This window comes from Sesamum indicum, linkage group LG2 (assembly GCF_026168435.1).
Source record: "Sesamum indicum cultivar Baizhima isolate 11 linkage group LG2, ASM2616843v1, whole genome shotgun sequence".
In the NCBI taxonomy this organism is placed as follows: Eukaryota; Viridiplantae; Streptophyta; class Magnoliopsida; order Lamiales; family Pedaliaceae; genus Sesamum; species Sesamum indicum.
Window position 1 is genome coordinate 23,077,162 of NC_142658.1, and position 16,239 is coordinate 23,093,400.

Sequence of the window (16,239 nt, forward strand, 5' to 3'; positions counted from 1 at the left end):
GTTAGTAATTTATATTTGGTTAGCTTCCAAATTTGTTTGTTTATCCATTTAAAGTCTGGTCTTTGTCAAGATGTCATTTCTGGAATTATCCATTGGTTCAAGTAATGTTACTGTTCTGGTCTTTCATACTAAAAGCAATACCGTACAATAAAATCTAATGTATAATTATGTTAAAATGTATAGTGGTACAAGTATTAATATGACGAGCAATTACTGATCGTATCAAAATAGTTAAGACTCTGAATCTGCTAGCTACATGGTTTATACTCTGTAATTTTAGTAGGTTCGTTCTCTGTAGCAACTAGCAAGACATGAAGCTGGGTCGGGTATCTTCACTTTGGTATTTTCTCGAGTTGGAATCAAAGATAAATGTAAAAAGTAATTATGTGAGCGATATAGCTTCTACCTCTTGCTGTTTTCAACAGGGTAGGCCACATGTTATAGTGGGCACAATTAATTCCGTCTTGGCTGTATTGGGGTCACGTTCGGCTGTCAAAAAACTGGCACAGGTTGAAGGTGTGGCCCAAAATGAGCTGTGTAGGAGGTTTATAATGATGATGTAAGTCGTGCACCAACAGCTGCTATGGGCCACTTACCCTGCCTCAGTTTTCCCAGGTCGTATGAAAGCTACCAACATAAGTAACAAAAAGTGTCGACAACTGCCAAGACATGATTGTGTTGGACACCATACAGGAACATGCCGCTCAGATGCAAGTTTTTGGCAATGTTTATTATATATCTAAATGGTACGAGATGTGACTGGAAAATGCATCAAATATAAGTGCACTCTTCTTGAAATTTTGTGAAATGCCGGATCTCCACTTGCGGTTTTTGCTTAATGAGTTGACCTGCTTGTGGTTTTATCCAAATCGCTATCTTTTAACAGTTCTGAGCATGGGTATGGAAGAGGGTTCAGGGGTAGGCATAGAGCGCTCATCAAGTAACGTCCCGCATTTTCCACTCATCAACCCTTGTCTAACAAAGGAATCAAGTCAAGTCAATTGCTTATTGCAACTGGGTGCAGAGATTTTAAGTGCGCCAACCTGCCCCATGACTGTTATCCTCACGTGTTTCTATTACCCCCAGATGACTTCGTATGATGAGGAAATTCCGAGTCCCCACCAGTGACTTTTTCGTGCACGTATGATGAAATTGTTGAATCATATATTGACTGGAAGCAGCCAAGTGGATAGCATTTAATGGCTCCGTTTCAAGATACAAAGTATCTTAACTCTTAGCGCTGCGAGAATGCACGACGCGCATTGTATCAGCCAATCGAGGTATAATGATACGTTGAGGTCTTCATGTACATACATTGATTAATTATTTAAAACAAGTAAAAGATAATATCTCATCGATAGCATCCTTTTCAGGGAGTTCAATAATAAATGACCAACTATGATCTGAAAACAAAGATGCTCGCTACCAAATTGTTTGATTTGCTTGCATGCCAAAAAAAGCATGTCATGGCTTTATTAGCACCAAAAGAAACCAACGGTTAATAGGCAACTGCATGACCAAAAGAAACCTTCCGCAATGAGTCATCATCTACAGCTTTTGAAGTTTAAACACTAAACAACCGTTCGAATGTGTACGAGATCTATGACATTGTTCGAGAAAATAGATAGTTACTAACCTTAAGACATGATGCGGCCATGGACACAAACAGAATGGTCAATTTAGCATATTAGAATAGAAGTCGGCATCATAGGGTGTTTTAAAAAGCTGAATTTCCTGGAAGTTACTGTTTGTGGCCAATGATTGAACGCGGGAATAGGTTGAATGCTGTCCGCTCAGCCAGAATTCAGAGGAAGAGAGGGGAACACCTTCTGGGATCATATGAATCATAGGCTGATTAATGCTGGAGCCATTTTCATGCATTGGTTGGTGTAATGGGATGGATACTGGTTCACATGAATCCCAGGAATTGCTTGACAGAAGAGAGAGAGCACGTCGATACTCCGGTGCTGCATCTAGGGAGGAGATTAGGGATCCCTTGGAACCTAGAAAGCATATGAGAGATATTATAATGTCATTGAGTTCCACTGTAAGTGAAAGTAGCATAAATCTATCACAGTAGTCATATTTTCATTTAGGAAACAATGAAATATGAATCTGCGATATAAGTTTCAATTGAATAACTTGAAATCAAGTCCAGCTACATGAGTGCTCTTACTCCATAATGCTCTATCATCGGCTTATATAAATTTGCATCTTGAAGGCCACAAATAATTATGTAATCTTGTTCCATGAGATTATAGTTCATACCCTGTTCCTAAGTTAATTATTAAGATTATTTACATAAACTTCCCTTACCCACAGGCGTATAACAATCTCATAGATGATGAGCAAGGAGAATGGTGAAGACCATTAAGCCAAGACAGATTGTCGGCAACAAATCTACTGGCCATAGTCATCCTAATAGTAGCAATTTAAATTGTTACTGATGCTAAAATATTCATGATAACATTTAAGTATAACTTCTAAGCCACATTCATAACGCAAATAATTTACAATAAATTGTCCTTGAATAAAATATAAATGCGACCTTAAAGAAACTTTTTAATTAGTGAGCCTTTCTTCTACAGAGTGTGTGTAGTAACCCAGCAAATGCACTCCCACTGAACATGATATATGCAGCATGCGATGTACTATTGTGGTTGACCACTCAAGAAAAAGTTTGAGCTTTTTTCTTTTTGACTATCTTATCCACACAATTTTCAGCAAGTAATGTGCTCAAGTAGAACTAAATGGTTTATCATTGTATTAGAATGAATCCCAGAAGGAGAATATTGTTGGGAAATAAGACTAACCATAAGATAGCCTCTGAAATAGGAAAACTAACCTGGATTTGGAACCTCAGATGTGGGATTCTTGGATGCCAAGAGCCCATTGCCTGCAATCTGCATATTGATAACATGTGGCAGTTTTATTCCTGGCATATGCAACTGTTGGTCAGTACCTCCATCTCCATTAGATTTCGAAGGAAACCCTTTTGTAAGTGTGAATTTGGAGTTGCATGGGTTATCCCATGAAGAATTTGCAGGAGTTCTAGAATGAACAAGTGGAGAACTGTTCAACAGAAAACTCATCTGCTGGGTTCCACCTGTGCGGGTAACAAGAAATTTGACATGTATTATCAGTGGATCAAGCCAAGAATAAATGTTCGACAGATAAAATGCAAACATCCCGAGTTCTGAAACCATGTTCAACTTTTCACATGCTTATTTTCCATTTTATTTTGGATCTTCAAGATTGTTGGTAGTGTTCAATTTGGGATAGGAAATCAGGGGTAGTGCACAAAAGGCACAACATATGACGGCACAAAAGCAGTTTAGCTGAAAATAACAACTTGTTCTGTTGGACAATTGTGTTTCAAGACTTCCATAATTATCTTATGTTGGTTGCCCGTAAAGTTCTCAGGTCTTATCTTCCTCAATTGAGCATTATGCCTTCAGAACGCAATGTAAGAATCTAAATCATAAATTGTTTCTTGTGGAATCAGTCAAACTCCATTTTCATCGAACTGAAAATTTCTGGGAAAGGGACAACAGAGAAATTCTCGTAAGGTTCAGTAGTCATCTAATTTTTTGCATGTCAAGTCTAATTAGTGGTTATAGGAAAACAAAAGTTACTTACCCAGTATTTTACATGTATTTTCTCCCCTTTGGGTGGAAAGATATGAATACAAGGTTGTGCAAGGAAGCTAGTCAACCAAGATAGATTACAAAAAGTAACAAGCATGCTTCACATCCGTGATCTGTGACTATTCTAATTCTGATAATGGGAAATCCAGCAAGGTGCAAGCTGAAAACAGGAATAGATAAAAAGTAGGCGGAAGTAGATAATGTACCATAGAATGGCGATGGGAGCCTAGTTGAACTAAGCTGTATAGTTTCTTGCTGTGGCTTGCGGCGACGTGCGTTATGATCACAAAGTCTTCTTCGACAACTGCGTTTTTTTTCATCAAATTCCGACAAACCATGGAACCTTCACAAAGAAACAGAAGCATTCGTTCAAAATTTTCACACTAGCCACAAGGTATTTCCATGAAATGGAACAGGGCGCGGTCATAAGGATGTCATACTGGAAGTTATATGTGGACAGAGATATCTGTAATCAGAGTACAAATATGGATTCTCTGGTAGAAAGTTACCTGCTACACTGTTGGCAAAATCGACGTTCAAGGCCTCCAACAACCACCTTAGGACATTTCGAATGGCTATCACAAACTCTATGCTTTCGGTGATATTCTTTAGCTGTTGAAAGATCAATGTTGCATCCCTCAACCTGACAATGAACAGGGGCATTTTGACCAGATGATTTGGTTTTCTTGGGTGTTGATGGGGATGGCGTAGGCATCACAGAAAAGGATGTGCTCTTAATATTGCTTCCCCCACCGCTATTCTCAAAATATGTCCGCTTCCCAAGCTTCAAACCAATCAATGGTTCCATAGAGCCAATAGAAGCCTCAGGGGCTGGGGAAGTTGCAAAAATTTCAGCTCCTTTAGTTTCTATTTTCTTGCCAAAATTGCTAGAAGAGCCCTCAAATTTACTGAACATGAAGTTGGGGGTTTGCATCCCATCCCTGGTGGAAGAGTCAGTAGAAGCTGATATCGAACTCTTGGCTGAAGAACCATGCCCACCGTCAGAGCTGGAAGCGCCACTATTCCCACCACACCCTGACAGATTGAAGGATCCAGTATGAATTTCTCCATCATCAACAAGCATCCAGTCTGCTAATTGCAGTTTCTTGGGACTTTCAATTGGTTTGGAACCAAATGCAACAAAGTTCTCCCAATCCCACTTTGCATTCCAATCCATCTCAGAAAAATGGCTCATAGAACAAACTAGATCAATTATCGTTGTGAGCAGAGTGCATTATAAGCTGGACACTGGATCTGCGAACCATTAAATGGAAGGCCAGTAAGAATATGCTCAAGGAGAAGGAAACTGATGAGTAGCTGTACGTAAAGGAAAATACACAAGTAGCTTATGCAGCCAATTTTTCAAGTAATTATCAAGAAGTGTACCGTATTGATACAAGAATTAAGCACCCAAGAAGGAGCTATAGTAACCAATTTTCAGAGATGTTGGATGATGAACATATGTACCATGCCATCTATGATTGGAAGCAGAGTATTTCTTATTTTCGGTTGAGAGAGGGAGTAGAGAGTGAGATGAGACGGCACTCGCTATCTTCTCACCACTTTACTTCACCAGATGAGAAAAGGAAAAAAGATTTAGAGGACTTACTGCCCACTATTTAACCTCCTTTTTGAGTAAATAAAGTAAAAGTAAGTGCTCAGTTAATCTCCATGACATGAGATCCTCCTTTCTCTCTTTCCTTATTCGCAACCTTCTTGATGTTATACCAGCTCAGTTTATTCTGTTGCAAAATATACAAGTGTGACTGATTAGACCCAATAAACAAACTCGTAGCCAGAAAACCAATAGAAATATAAAAATGTGTACTATTCCATTCCCATACAAATATGGTAGCATTCTTGTATGTACGGGAAACAACAAGTCAGAAACCTCGCTTTCAATGCCTTTCCACACCCCCGAAACAACAAAACAAAATAAAATATAAAACCATATTTAAAAAGTTGTTTCTTCTAAAAAACCTAAATATACATACATATATATATATCATGATTCATGACTCCTCCTTCGGGAATGTTTACCAATAACATAATCTGCTGATATGATCTGAAGTAGTAAAAAACCGTATTCAGTTGCTACAGTAAACAAAAACATTTCACACGAAACACATTAGTTTTTGACTTCTGAAAAAACAATGGGGAAAGATAAAAAACGGTGGTTGATGGGGCAGTTATGGTCCCCCATCTAGGGTTTTTTTATTGGAATCAACAACCGAAAGCAGAAGGAAAAACTTTTCCCCACTGAACACAGAAAATGTTTTCCTTTTCCTAGGGAAACCATAAAACATTACCAAACCAATTTTATTATTATTATTATTATTTTAAAAAAAGAGGGGGGAAATGTAAATCAGATGCAAAAGCAGTAGAGAGGAAAGCATCTTTATTCCCCAATTTCCAAAGCGTAAAATTTCTTGCTATATTGTGCGCATACTCAGGAAGCATCAGCTAATAATCCGTTAGAAAAAATTGCTCTGCTGTTTATCCAAAAATAGCAAGTAGAAAAATCAGAAGTAATCATGAAGGCTGCTGGGCTAATCAATAACTAGGAGCAAATATATAGGTAGTTCATAAGGTGAATAAGATATATATATACATATATGATGATGATGATGATTGAAAAGAAAACTAAAAAACACAAACACAATCAAACAGGGAAGAGGAACAGGAAAATCCATTTATTTACTTGATAAGGAGAAAACAGGGAGCTGCTTGCTGCTTGCTGCTTGCTCTACTTGCTGCCTGCAGCTTGGATAGTGAAAAGGGAGGGGGGAATGAAGGAAGGGAAAGTGTGTTTGTTTTACTATTTGAAGAAAGTGAGAGAGAGTGGAAAGTGCCAAGTGAATGACCACCAAATCAAATTATAGTAATAAGCTGTTCCTGTTCGTGTTCGGGGGAGGAGTGTTACGCTGTGCTAGCGTCCAGGGGACATGTAAACTTACCTGCCCTGCCCATACCCAATTTTTCTATGCCTATTCCACCCCTCAAATATCAGATAAAAAAATTTAGTTATATATATGCCAAATCAATTATTTAAAAATATCGTGTTATAACTAAAAAATATATAAATATTTATGAAACAACTATTAATTATTCAAAAAGGAAATCAAATGCAATAAGTATATTCTATGTTTGGGTATATGTAACAAGAAGTTTTCCTATTATAACTAATTGATTTTTTTTATTGAAATACATTATATTTTTTAAATATTGATAAATTATTATAATAAATGAGTTTTTTCAATTTTATAATTTCATTCAATTTAATTATTTTTTTAAAAAATTTAACTGTCAAGAATTATAGTATGATTCTTTTAAAAAATAAGGAATATGCATTTAAGAGATAAAGAATTAAAACAAAATAAAAAATAAAAATGATGAACTAACGAAAGGAATTTGGTGTGTGTGGGTATATATATGGGATGACTATACTCTTCTTTTTTTAGATTTTGCGTAATTATATATAAATTTTTTGTGATTTAGAAAATTATATCTAGCACCCATGAAATTTGCTTTCGTCTAACAAATAAATTCCTCTGTTGATCAAATTAACTGAATTTATTGATATTAACAAAAAAGTCGAATGAAAATTGATATTACCCTTGATTGACTTATTACTAATTTATTGTAGGTCAAATATTTTTTTTTATGACTAAACTGCTCTTATAACAGTGAAAACATACCTCTTCATAAAGTTTAATCCGTGAAAATATATGAAGATAATTTGATCTTAAAAAGATTTATTTGATATGCAATAAGTCAGTAATAAGTCAATTAGGGTTCTATATTTTTTTATTAATATCAGTAAATTCAATGAATTTTGACTAACGAATAGATTTATTTATTAGATAAAAATAAATTTTAGAAATATTAAATATAATTTTTTAAATAATAAAAATTGATGTGTTACTATACTAAATCATATGAAAAGAGAGTGTAATTATTTGTATAGAGAGAGAGAGGGGGGGGGGAGAGAGTTTGAAGGTTTTTAACAGTTTAGATTAAACTTCACCCACTCTTACAAATAATATTAAAATAACAAGAGTTTTGATTTTTGAGTTTCAGAATTATATTATTTTATTTTTAATGTATGGGAGCAGGGGCATTTAGGTCCGGTGGGATGAGAGAGAGATGTAGGAGGGTTGGGGGTAAAGGACATGATTTGGGGGTGGCTGGCTGGGTGCTGGCTTCTGGCAAATGGCAGAAACAAGTGGAACAGTTGAAAAGAATGGACGCGTGTCCGCCCTCTCCCTTTTGTCTCTTTCCTTGTCATTTTTTCTTTAACAACCAACATTCATTATATTTATTATAATTTAAATATTTTTTTAACAAATATTCTTTGATAACGAACTGTTATGAAGGGATATCTGTAAAATGAAAATTAATTTTAAAAAATATTTATAATTATAACAAATGAATTCGTTGGTGTATATCATTTCTTTAACATCAATTCACCAAAAATCCCAAATATGATCATGCCATTTTGATTATTTTAGTTTAATTGATGTGGTAGGTCGCACTTTCTCCTCAAAGAGCATGACTTGACACGGGTGTGTAAACAAGTTGATGACCTTCAAAAGATATGGAGGAACTGGGCTTTAGCACTTTGAGTCTCTAATAATCAAATTAGTTGGAGGGTATAAGTCTATATATTAAAAGTGTATAGTAATAAATCAATAGTAAAGAATCCTAGAATTTCTTAATTCAATATATATTAATATTTTTCCCCAATGTACGCTATCTATCTGTGAGTCTTAAGATGATGCATGTGTTACTCATCTGGGAGTAGATTTTCCCTAACTCGAGACCCGCCCCGGATAGCCCCACTCCGCACCACCTCTCATCCCTCCCCGAATAGCCCCACTCCGCACCACCTCTCATCCCTCCCCGCCCCCCTTAAGAAAAATAATTTCATTAATGAATTAATTGAATAAATGGTAAATTTAAATGAAATTAGAAAAATTACTTTTTAGTTTTATTTTTAATTTTGTATCTTATATAAGTGTCTCAAATTATATAATACAAATAACCATCAGTTTAGATTTAGATAATTTTAATAAAACATAGTTTTCAATCTAAATTGAATTATATAAGACAAAGTATACGTTCATTTAAATACATTAACATAATTTTCTATCTAAAGTAAATTATATAAGACAAGTATACATTCATCTAAATTATTAATTTTCTCATCAAATAATAGCATTTTATAATTTACAATGAATTATATAATATAAGGAATACATTCAAGTTATTTTATTTTTTAATAAATAATATCAATTTGAATTTAAATACCTTAATATACATTCATCTAAATTATTAGTTTTCTCATCAACTAATTTTTATTTTTTGTATTTCTTATATAGAGTTAGATATATACAAAATAATTTAAGGATTTATATATAATACTATACTTTTTTATTATTAATATATTACATATGAATAAAAAATAAGAAAAGAATAAATTACATAAAACCCTCATGTGTTTTTAAAATTTAGCTAAAAACACTCTCTGTTAAAAAAATAGAAAAAAAAATTCCTATATTTTTCTAAATGATGCATACTCTCTCCTGCCGTTAGGTAAACCCTAATGGCGTTAATTTTTTGTTGAATTAATTGTTATACCTTTCTTATAACAATCATTGGTTTTCAATTGTAAAAAATAAATAGTTTAAATTATAAGTAATTTAAATATATTATTTATTTATATATATATATTTATACATACACTATATATAATATAATTAATATATATCTATAGCGGTGACGGAGCCAACTTACAAAGGGGCGAGTTCGAGTTCGCCACCACCTCGTGTCGCCCCTTTTTTGTAGCGGCCGTTGTCCTTTCCAGCCAGATTTTGGTGACGTGGTCGTCGGCCACTACATGTCGGCGACGAACAAGAAGTAAAGAAAAAAATTCTATTTTTTAAAAAATAAAGTAAAAATAATTTAATTTTTTGAAATTTAAATATTATTTATAATAAATAATATAATTTAAAATAATTAACAGTATTTTTTTAATATTTTGATATTTAATCAGTATTATTTATAAATAAATAAAATCTATTTAAATTAATAATATTTAATTGGGTTAATAATATATAATTATTATAAGTAACTTTTATGTTGCATATAGATTTTAGTTCGAAATTTGAATTTTAATATATAAATTTGCATTGTGTTTTTAAATTTAAAATTTTAATTTGTAAAAAATTCATATACTTTTAGGTGTTTTATATTAAATTAATATATTTTATTGTAATATATTTGGACTCAATAAATCCTTTAAATTAATTAAATATATTTAAATAAAGTAATCTAAAAAATACATTTAAATATAAAAAAATAATTATAATGGACATTATACACTTAAAGTAATTGCCAGAAAATGAGGCCCACTTGCACAGTAAGCGAGCATGACACATTCTCCGTTAGTTTATAAGAAAGATGACTTTTTTTGCTGTATTTTATAAAACACAGAGATCTTTTTACCTATAAAATTAACACAGAGATTTTTAGCTAAATTTTAAAAATATAGGGTTATGCAATTTACCCATAATAGAAAGTAGGAAAAAATATTTTTTTAGTCCGTTAAGTATGCCCAATTTTAATTTTAGTCCTATAAGTTTGCTCGTTTTTTATTAACTCCAATAACTTGCAAAATTAATTATATTTAGTCCTCCGATGGATTGAATTTATAATTTACGCAGGAAAAGTGATATGGTTGGGCACCTAGATGCATTTTTGTTGATTTATAATCCTATGTGGCTAAAATCATGAGGTGGAAGACAAGTTAGCCATCTTTTGGAGGGAAGAAATATGACTTTTCTCTCTAAAACACTTTTCATATCCAACAAAATATAATTTCTTCTTTCCATGCTTGCACAAACCCATTTCTCTCCTTTATCTTTCGACTCCAATGTCTTCTTCCATGGAAGGACCACTTTTTTGTTACTGTGGAAAGAAAGCAATGGTTCACACTTCTTGGACTAATCAAAATCCAAGAAGGAGGTTTCATTCCTATCAAGATTACAAGCATATATTTCAAGTTTGATGCCATCAACCAATTTCATATTAAATCTATATTGTCCAAACAAATATTTTCAGATTAATTTTTTTCTATCAACTATGTGAGCTCCAATAGAACACTAGAATTCAGATTTCTAGATCAAAATATGATATGCACATCAACCTCAAATCTCATCACATTGAATATGATATAGATGATGATGATGTATGTTTAGGGCCGCTACTCTCAGTCTCAGCCCACACAAATACATATATAATCAAACCAGGTGATTTATGTTGGGGCTTTGAATTGTCAATTGCTTTTTTTTTTTTCTCTCATCAACCTCACACCAAAACCCCCATTCAAATCACTAAATCAGGAATTTTGGGGAGTTGTCTTCTCTTGCCCTAATCTAAATACATAATGCATATAATTTTATTAAGAAAAAGTATTATATAATTTATTTAAGTTTTTATTCAATTACATGTCCACATAATTAAAATATGGCATATCATTACTCAAAAAATTATAAATTAATTATATTATAAACTTGCATAGTTTGCAGTGCACATATATATATATATATATATATATATGTATGTGTGTGTGTTGGTTGAGAATTGAGGTGGTGACGTTGCAATTTGCATGCATAAAATTAGATTATATGATTTGTTGACAGCCAATAACAAGTTTACATTTATTATTTGTTTTCTGAAATTAATGTTTGTAAGTTTATGTGAGTTAGGGTAGGAATGATGAATTAGGGGAAGCCCAAGAATTTGTTTACTTCCAAGTGTAATGTATATGCATGCATGGATCACATGAATACAATATGTGGCATGAGATGATTGGATGGTGACTGTGATGTTATCATTTTATGAAACCAAGTGGGCTTAGGAGTTGAGGCTGTTGCTATTTCAGTTTATCTTATGTTCAACATAAATAAACAGCCATGGCCCATTAAGTGCTTACTATCAGATTCAGATCCAAACTCCAAACTCACACCCTATTAAAATGTGTTGAACAGAATGCCAAATTCCAACCCCTCCCATCAGGGGATCGGACAATGACAAGCCTCATCCATTCTATTCTTGCTTCTCTCATCTCACCTCCTCCCTTTCTTGAAAAAAAACAAAACCCCTCTCTCATTAATTACTACATATGTATATGTATTTATTTAAACAATCTCATTAACTAATCACTTAATAGTTTTGGAATTAGAATGTTTATGTTGATTAGACATATGTGGTTAAGAAAAGGTGACTTCATCATTAAAATGGGAGGGATGATCACCACATCAACTACTACTCATTATTAATTAACCCCTGAGATTAATTAAGAAAGCTCTTGAAACGCGTTTATCCTCAATCTAATAAACTATAAGACAACCAAATAAAATGTAGTAAATTTCACATACCATATCAGTCAGTCAGTCAGTATAACATGAATTTTACTATTATTAATATCATATTATGGTGTGATGATAACAACATTCATTCATTAATTAATACATTATTAGGAATATATCATAAAAAATACATACTCTACCATTCAATCTTTCTTTTGATCGCTGCTTTTATTTTTCATTTTATGAAGCCTCATAATCATTCATTACTAATCAATAATTACAATATCATATGATCCACCAATACCTAATCGATAATTAATAATTAATTTGATATATAGTATTTTAGATTATATATGTTGTATGGGTAACTGGGCTGCTGCTTTTCTTCATCATCAATTTCCCATCCAAACTCTAATTAATATAGTAGTCATTGATCAATATTGGAGGCGTTCAATGTGAACACTACCCACCATTTCTTATTAGACCAAAACATTATTAATGCATAACAATTATTTATTTTATTCTAATTAAATATACTTTACATTTATCTCAAAAATCGTCTGCCTCAAACAAAATTTTTCTATTCTTATACAACATAATAAAAATGCTTACTAATTAAAATCCACATTCAGCAGTAATATATAAATATATATATATATGTGTGTGTGTGTGTGAAATAAAGAAATACAAATATTTCTTTCTTCTGCGGCGCCTATAATATATAGACAAAAAAGAAAAAAAATACATATATGTTGATATATATACAGGCACTATACATATATATAGGTGGGTGGGTGGGTGGTCATACATATTCAATTAACTTTATTTTAAAAATAAATAATATTTTTGAAAAAGGAATAAGGTTTGGCAAGTTCCCACATCAATCACGTCACGTGGATGAATCGCTATCACACAAGTTTCAGCAAACCCCACGGCCACCATTAAATTGTTCCCTCATGAGACGTAATTAATTAAAACGAAAAAAAAAAACAAACTTTATATATATATATATATATATGTATGTACGTACGTATAGGGCTTAATTATTATTTAAATAAGCAAAGTGATCGATTAAATGAATGTGGAAATGCTAGTCATGTTTTATTCCTGGCCATTCCCCCAAATTTAGCTGAAATGTTGCCACCAATAGTGCAATATATATTACAAAATATTTAATAATTAACTGTTAAGGGGAAAAAAATAAAGAGTAATTAAGAGTAGGTGCTAGATTGTCAATAAGAGCTAATTTAAATGCTCAAACCCTATTAAGTACATGGGATGTTGTTTGATGTATAGTAGAAGTTGATCTAATACATAGTATGAGTTGTTGAGTTAATCTACTGCATAATATGATTTATTAATATTGGATGTTGTCTATTATATAACATGATTTGTTGTCTATTATATAATAGGATTTGTTGTCTACTGTAATAGTATGTGTTATTGAGCAATATATGATTATTGTAATAGTTGATGTGGGATGTTGTCTGTTATATATCAGGAGTTGTTGTCTATTGTAATAGTAGGTGTTATTGAGTAGAATAAAATTATTATTATAAATATTTTTATTAAATATTAATATCGATATGAATAATATACTTATAATCAATTTATTTAAAAAAAAAAAACAAATAGGTGCTAGGTTGTACTTGGAATTGGAATTGGAGTTGGAGGGATTATTATATTATATTAAAACTAATTAGATGAGTAATGATGCAAATCAGTTCATCTCAGCTGTCACTCATCACCTTTCAAAGTGTCTGTCTAGCTAGCTACTACAATGTCTTAATCATGTATTTATTTTCTACTCATCTATATATTTTTGTCAAGCTACCCCTGTCCTTATTATTATTATCATTATTTAATAATAATAATAATATATAAGAAATTGTCCACCATATTTCTTTGTATAATTTGTTTGGAGGGTTATCAACAATTTAAGTTCATTAAAAAAAAAAAAAACTCACACAGACACACAGACACACACACAGAGACACACAATGATCTTTGCTTGTTATTCATTTGAGAAGAATGATGATAATGGGTTTGGGTGGGTAGTTTAGATGATGATGCAAGCTCACAATGAGCTACTTTGTGGTCTCAAAATCAATCCAATCTGAATTTATGAAGAGCTAATTAATTTATAGAAAAATTTTGAAAATATAAAATTCTACTCTTATTAATATATATGAAGGGGTCCTACTATATATAATTAATGAGGAGCACCCAAATTATATTAATGATGGATTTGTAGGGTACTTGGATGGATTTATAAAATTCTAAAGTATCTTATGAGATCATATATATTTGGTAACTTACAAATATTTTATAAAATTCACATGAAAAGTTGAGAAAAAGATTTGTTATATATAATCTCTGTACTGCAAATTTTCCTACTTGTGAATTTAATGAAATAAGAAAATATTATAAATGAATATTTGAATGTTTTTGTGGGTAAAAATCATTATTTGAATATCTAATTCCGAATGCATATTCTTTGATTTCTCAACTTTAAATCAGAAACTTAAGTTTTTATCTCCTTCAATATTGATTTGAGTCTTAAATAATATTAATTTATAGGTGTTTCAACTTATTTTTACATTAAACGCTATAATAAATTTAGAATATTTTATTTGAACTTTAGTATTTTTTGGTAGATAAATACTTCAATCTTCCACTATGATTGAGTTGTGCTTTGATTACGTTAATTCACGGACTCCACCTACATGAACTTGAGAATTAATATTAATACAGATGTAATTAAGTTAAATATTAGTATTAACGATTCATTTTCTAACTCTTTTTTTCTAAATTATTATATGTATATATATTTAAGTCCATGATCAGTTTACCACCTGATATATATATAAACTTTTTCAGGTATCAAAGTTAGCAAGGATAATTTTGTAATTTATGACTATATTTTCCAATGTTGTTGATTGCACCATATACTCTCTCTTCATTGATTACTTCCTACCTGCTCTACTTTCTCTCTTAATTAATTGCAATTAGTTTGTTGAAATGAACATGCATGTATGTATATATATACGATCATGATGAGTTTGAGTCACACAACATATGATATTTACGCCTTATTTACTTTACTGATCATAAGTTAAATAAAGTAATAAACCATTGGTCACTTACTTACTTTCTTTATGGAATTAATTTAATTTGCGGTTATTAATTCTATCCTATTATCTAATATACGTAAAATAATTTTAGAAAAATAGACAAGGGCTTGAAGAAGTCATTGATTGAAGATAAGCGATTGTGAGAGCGAGAGAGTGTGGCAGAACGACCCCATTAAGCCACGTGTCACTCAGATGGTCCTATACATTTGAACACGTAGCAATAGCATCCCCATTAAGGGGGATGGATGGATAATGGGCTGTGTAAGGCGGTCAACGTCATTGGTCCGTCTAACCGAACAACTGGTGGGCTGACGTGGGCCGTCGCTTTCAAAGCCCAGACCTACAACCAAAAACAATACTATTAAAAAAAAAAAAAACTTGAAAAAAGAAGTGGGCGTCGTAGTGATGGCCTAATCACTACCTTCATCACAACCATTGCCAATGCCCCATATCCCATACCCCACACCCCACACCCACCTTAATCCTTATATCTTTCTTACCATATTCACCATATTGCCACTACTTCTTGATGCTTCCCAATAGTGCCCCTCCACTTTTTTCTTCTTTATTTCAGAATTTTTGTTTTGCTTTTCTTTCATCTTCATGTTTTGTTTAATAAAGAAATGCCTATTCCTATTCATTAACACACCACACAACAATATATAGGTTTGTTGCTCTTCAAATCACATGCATGTTGAAAAAATAAATTAACAACTATCTACTTAATAATATATACTACATACATATTGAAATATAATGACCAATAACAATATTATTATAGACAGTCTTATTATTTTTTATATACAAATTATATTTGTTATTTAAATAATAATTATGCGAGCTTTATGGGGTGGTGTCTACAAATACAAACATAGTGGTGTAAGCCTCTAGACACCACTTTATATTCCATCTCAAAGAAACAAACATAACACCTTCAAGTATATATGGGGCCTCACTTTTTTCTTTTCTTTTTTTTTTTTTTGCCTTCTTTCTTACTTTCTTATATTCCCTCCCGGCTCTCCTCTCCTTTGCAACTTGCCTCTCAACACTTGATCCAATCAAACTTCTTCATCACCATGCAAATGT

General features: G+C 32.1%; 1 protein-coding gene across 3 annotated transcripts; it reads right to left on the minus strand.

Annotated features, from left to right (window-relative positions):
• Positions 1–1,337: 1,337 nt before the first annotated feature.
• LOC105156710 (squamosa promoter-binding-like protein 3) lies at positions 1,338–6,508 on the minus strand. Of its 3 annotated transcripts, XM_020691841.2 has the most exons (6): positions 6,349–6,508; positions 5,257–5,389; positions 4,157–4,901; positions 3,854–3,990; positions 2,846–3,106; positions 1,338–2,003 (listed from the first exon to the last, which is right to left on the minus strand). In XM_020691841.2, exons 3-6 carry the CDS (start codon positions 4,840–4,842, stop codon positions 1,675–1,677), a joined length of 1,413 nt encoding a protein of 470 aa, XP_020547500.1. In that variant the 5' UTR covers positions 4,843–4,901; positions 5,257–5,389; positions 6,349–6,508; the 3' UTR covers positions 1,338–1,674. The 3 variants fall into 3 exon arrangements, with proteins under 3 accessions (XP_020547500.1, XP_011071232.1, XP_020547501.1); XM_011072930.3 differs by lacking the exon at positions 5,257–5,389 and having other exon boundaries at positions 6,349–6,504; XM_020691842.2 differs by lacking the exons at positions 5,257–5,389; positions 6,349–6,508 and adding an exon at positions 5,034–5,250.
• Between the last annotated feature and the right edge of the window lie 9,731 nt (positions 6,509–16,239).

Bases quoted from the DNA above. Each gene is read 5' to 3' on its own strand.
- LOC105156710 (XM_020691841.2), bottom strand. From the start codon at position 4,842: ATGAGCCATTTTTCTGAGATGGATTGGAATGCAAAGTGGGATTGGGAG. The intron at 3,991-4,156 runs GTAACTTTCTAC...TTCTTTGTGAAG, and splicing joins TTTTGCCAACAGTGTAGCAG to GTTCCATGGTTTGTCGGAAT. The intron at 2,004-2,845 runs GTTAGTTTTCCT...TATGCTTTCTAG, and splicing joins ATCTGAGGTTCCAAATCCAG to GTTCCAAGGGATCCCTAATC.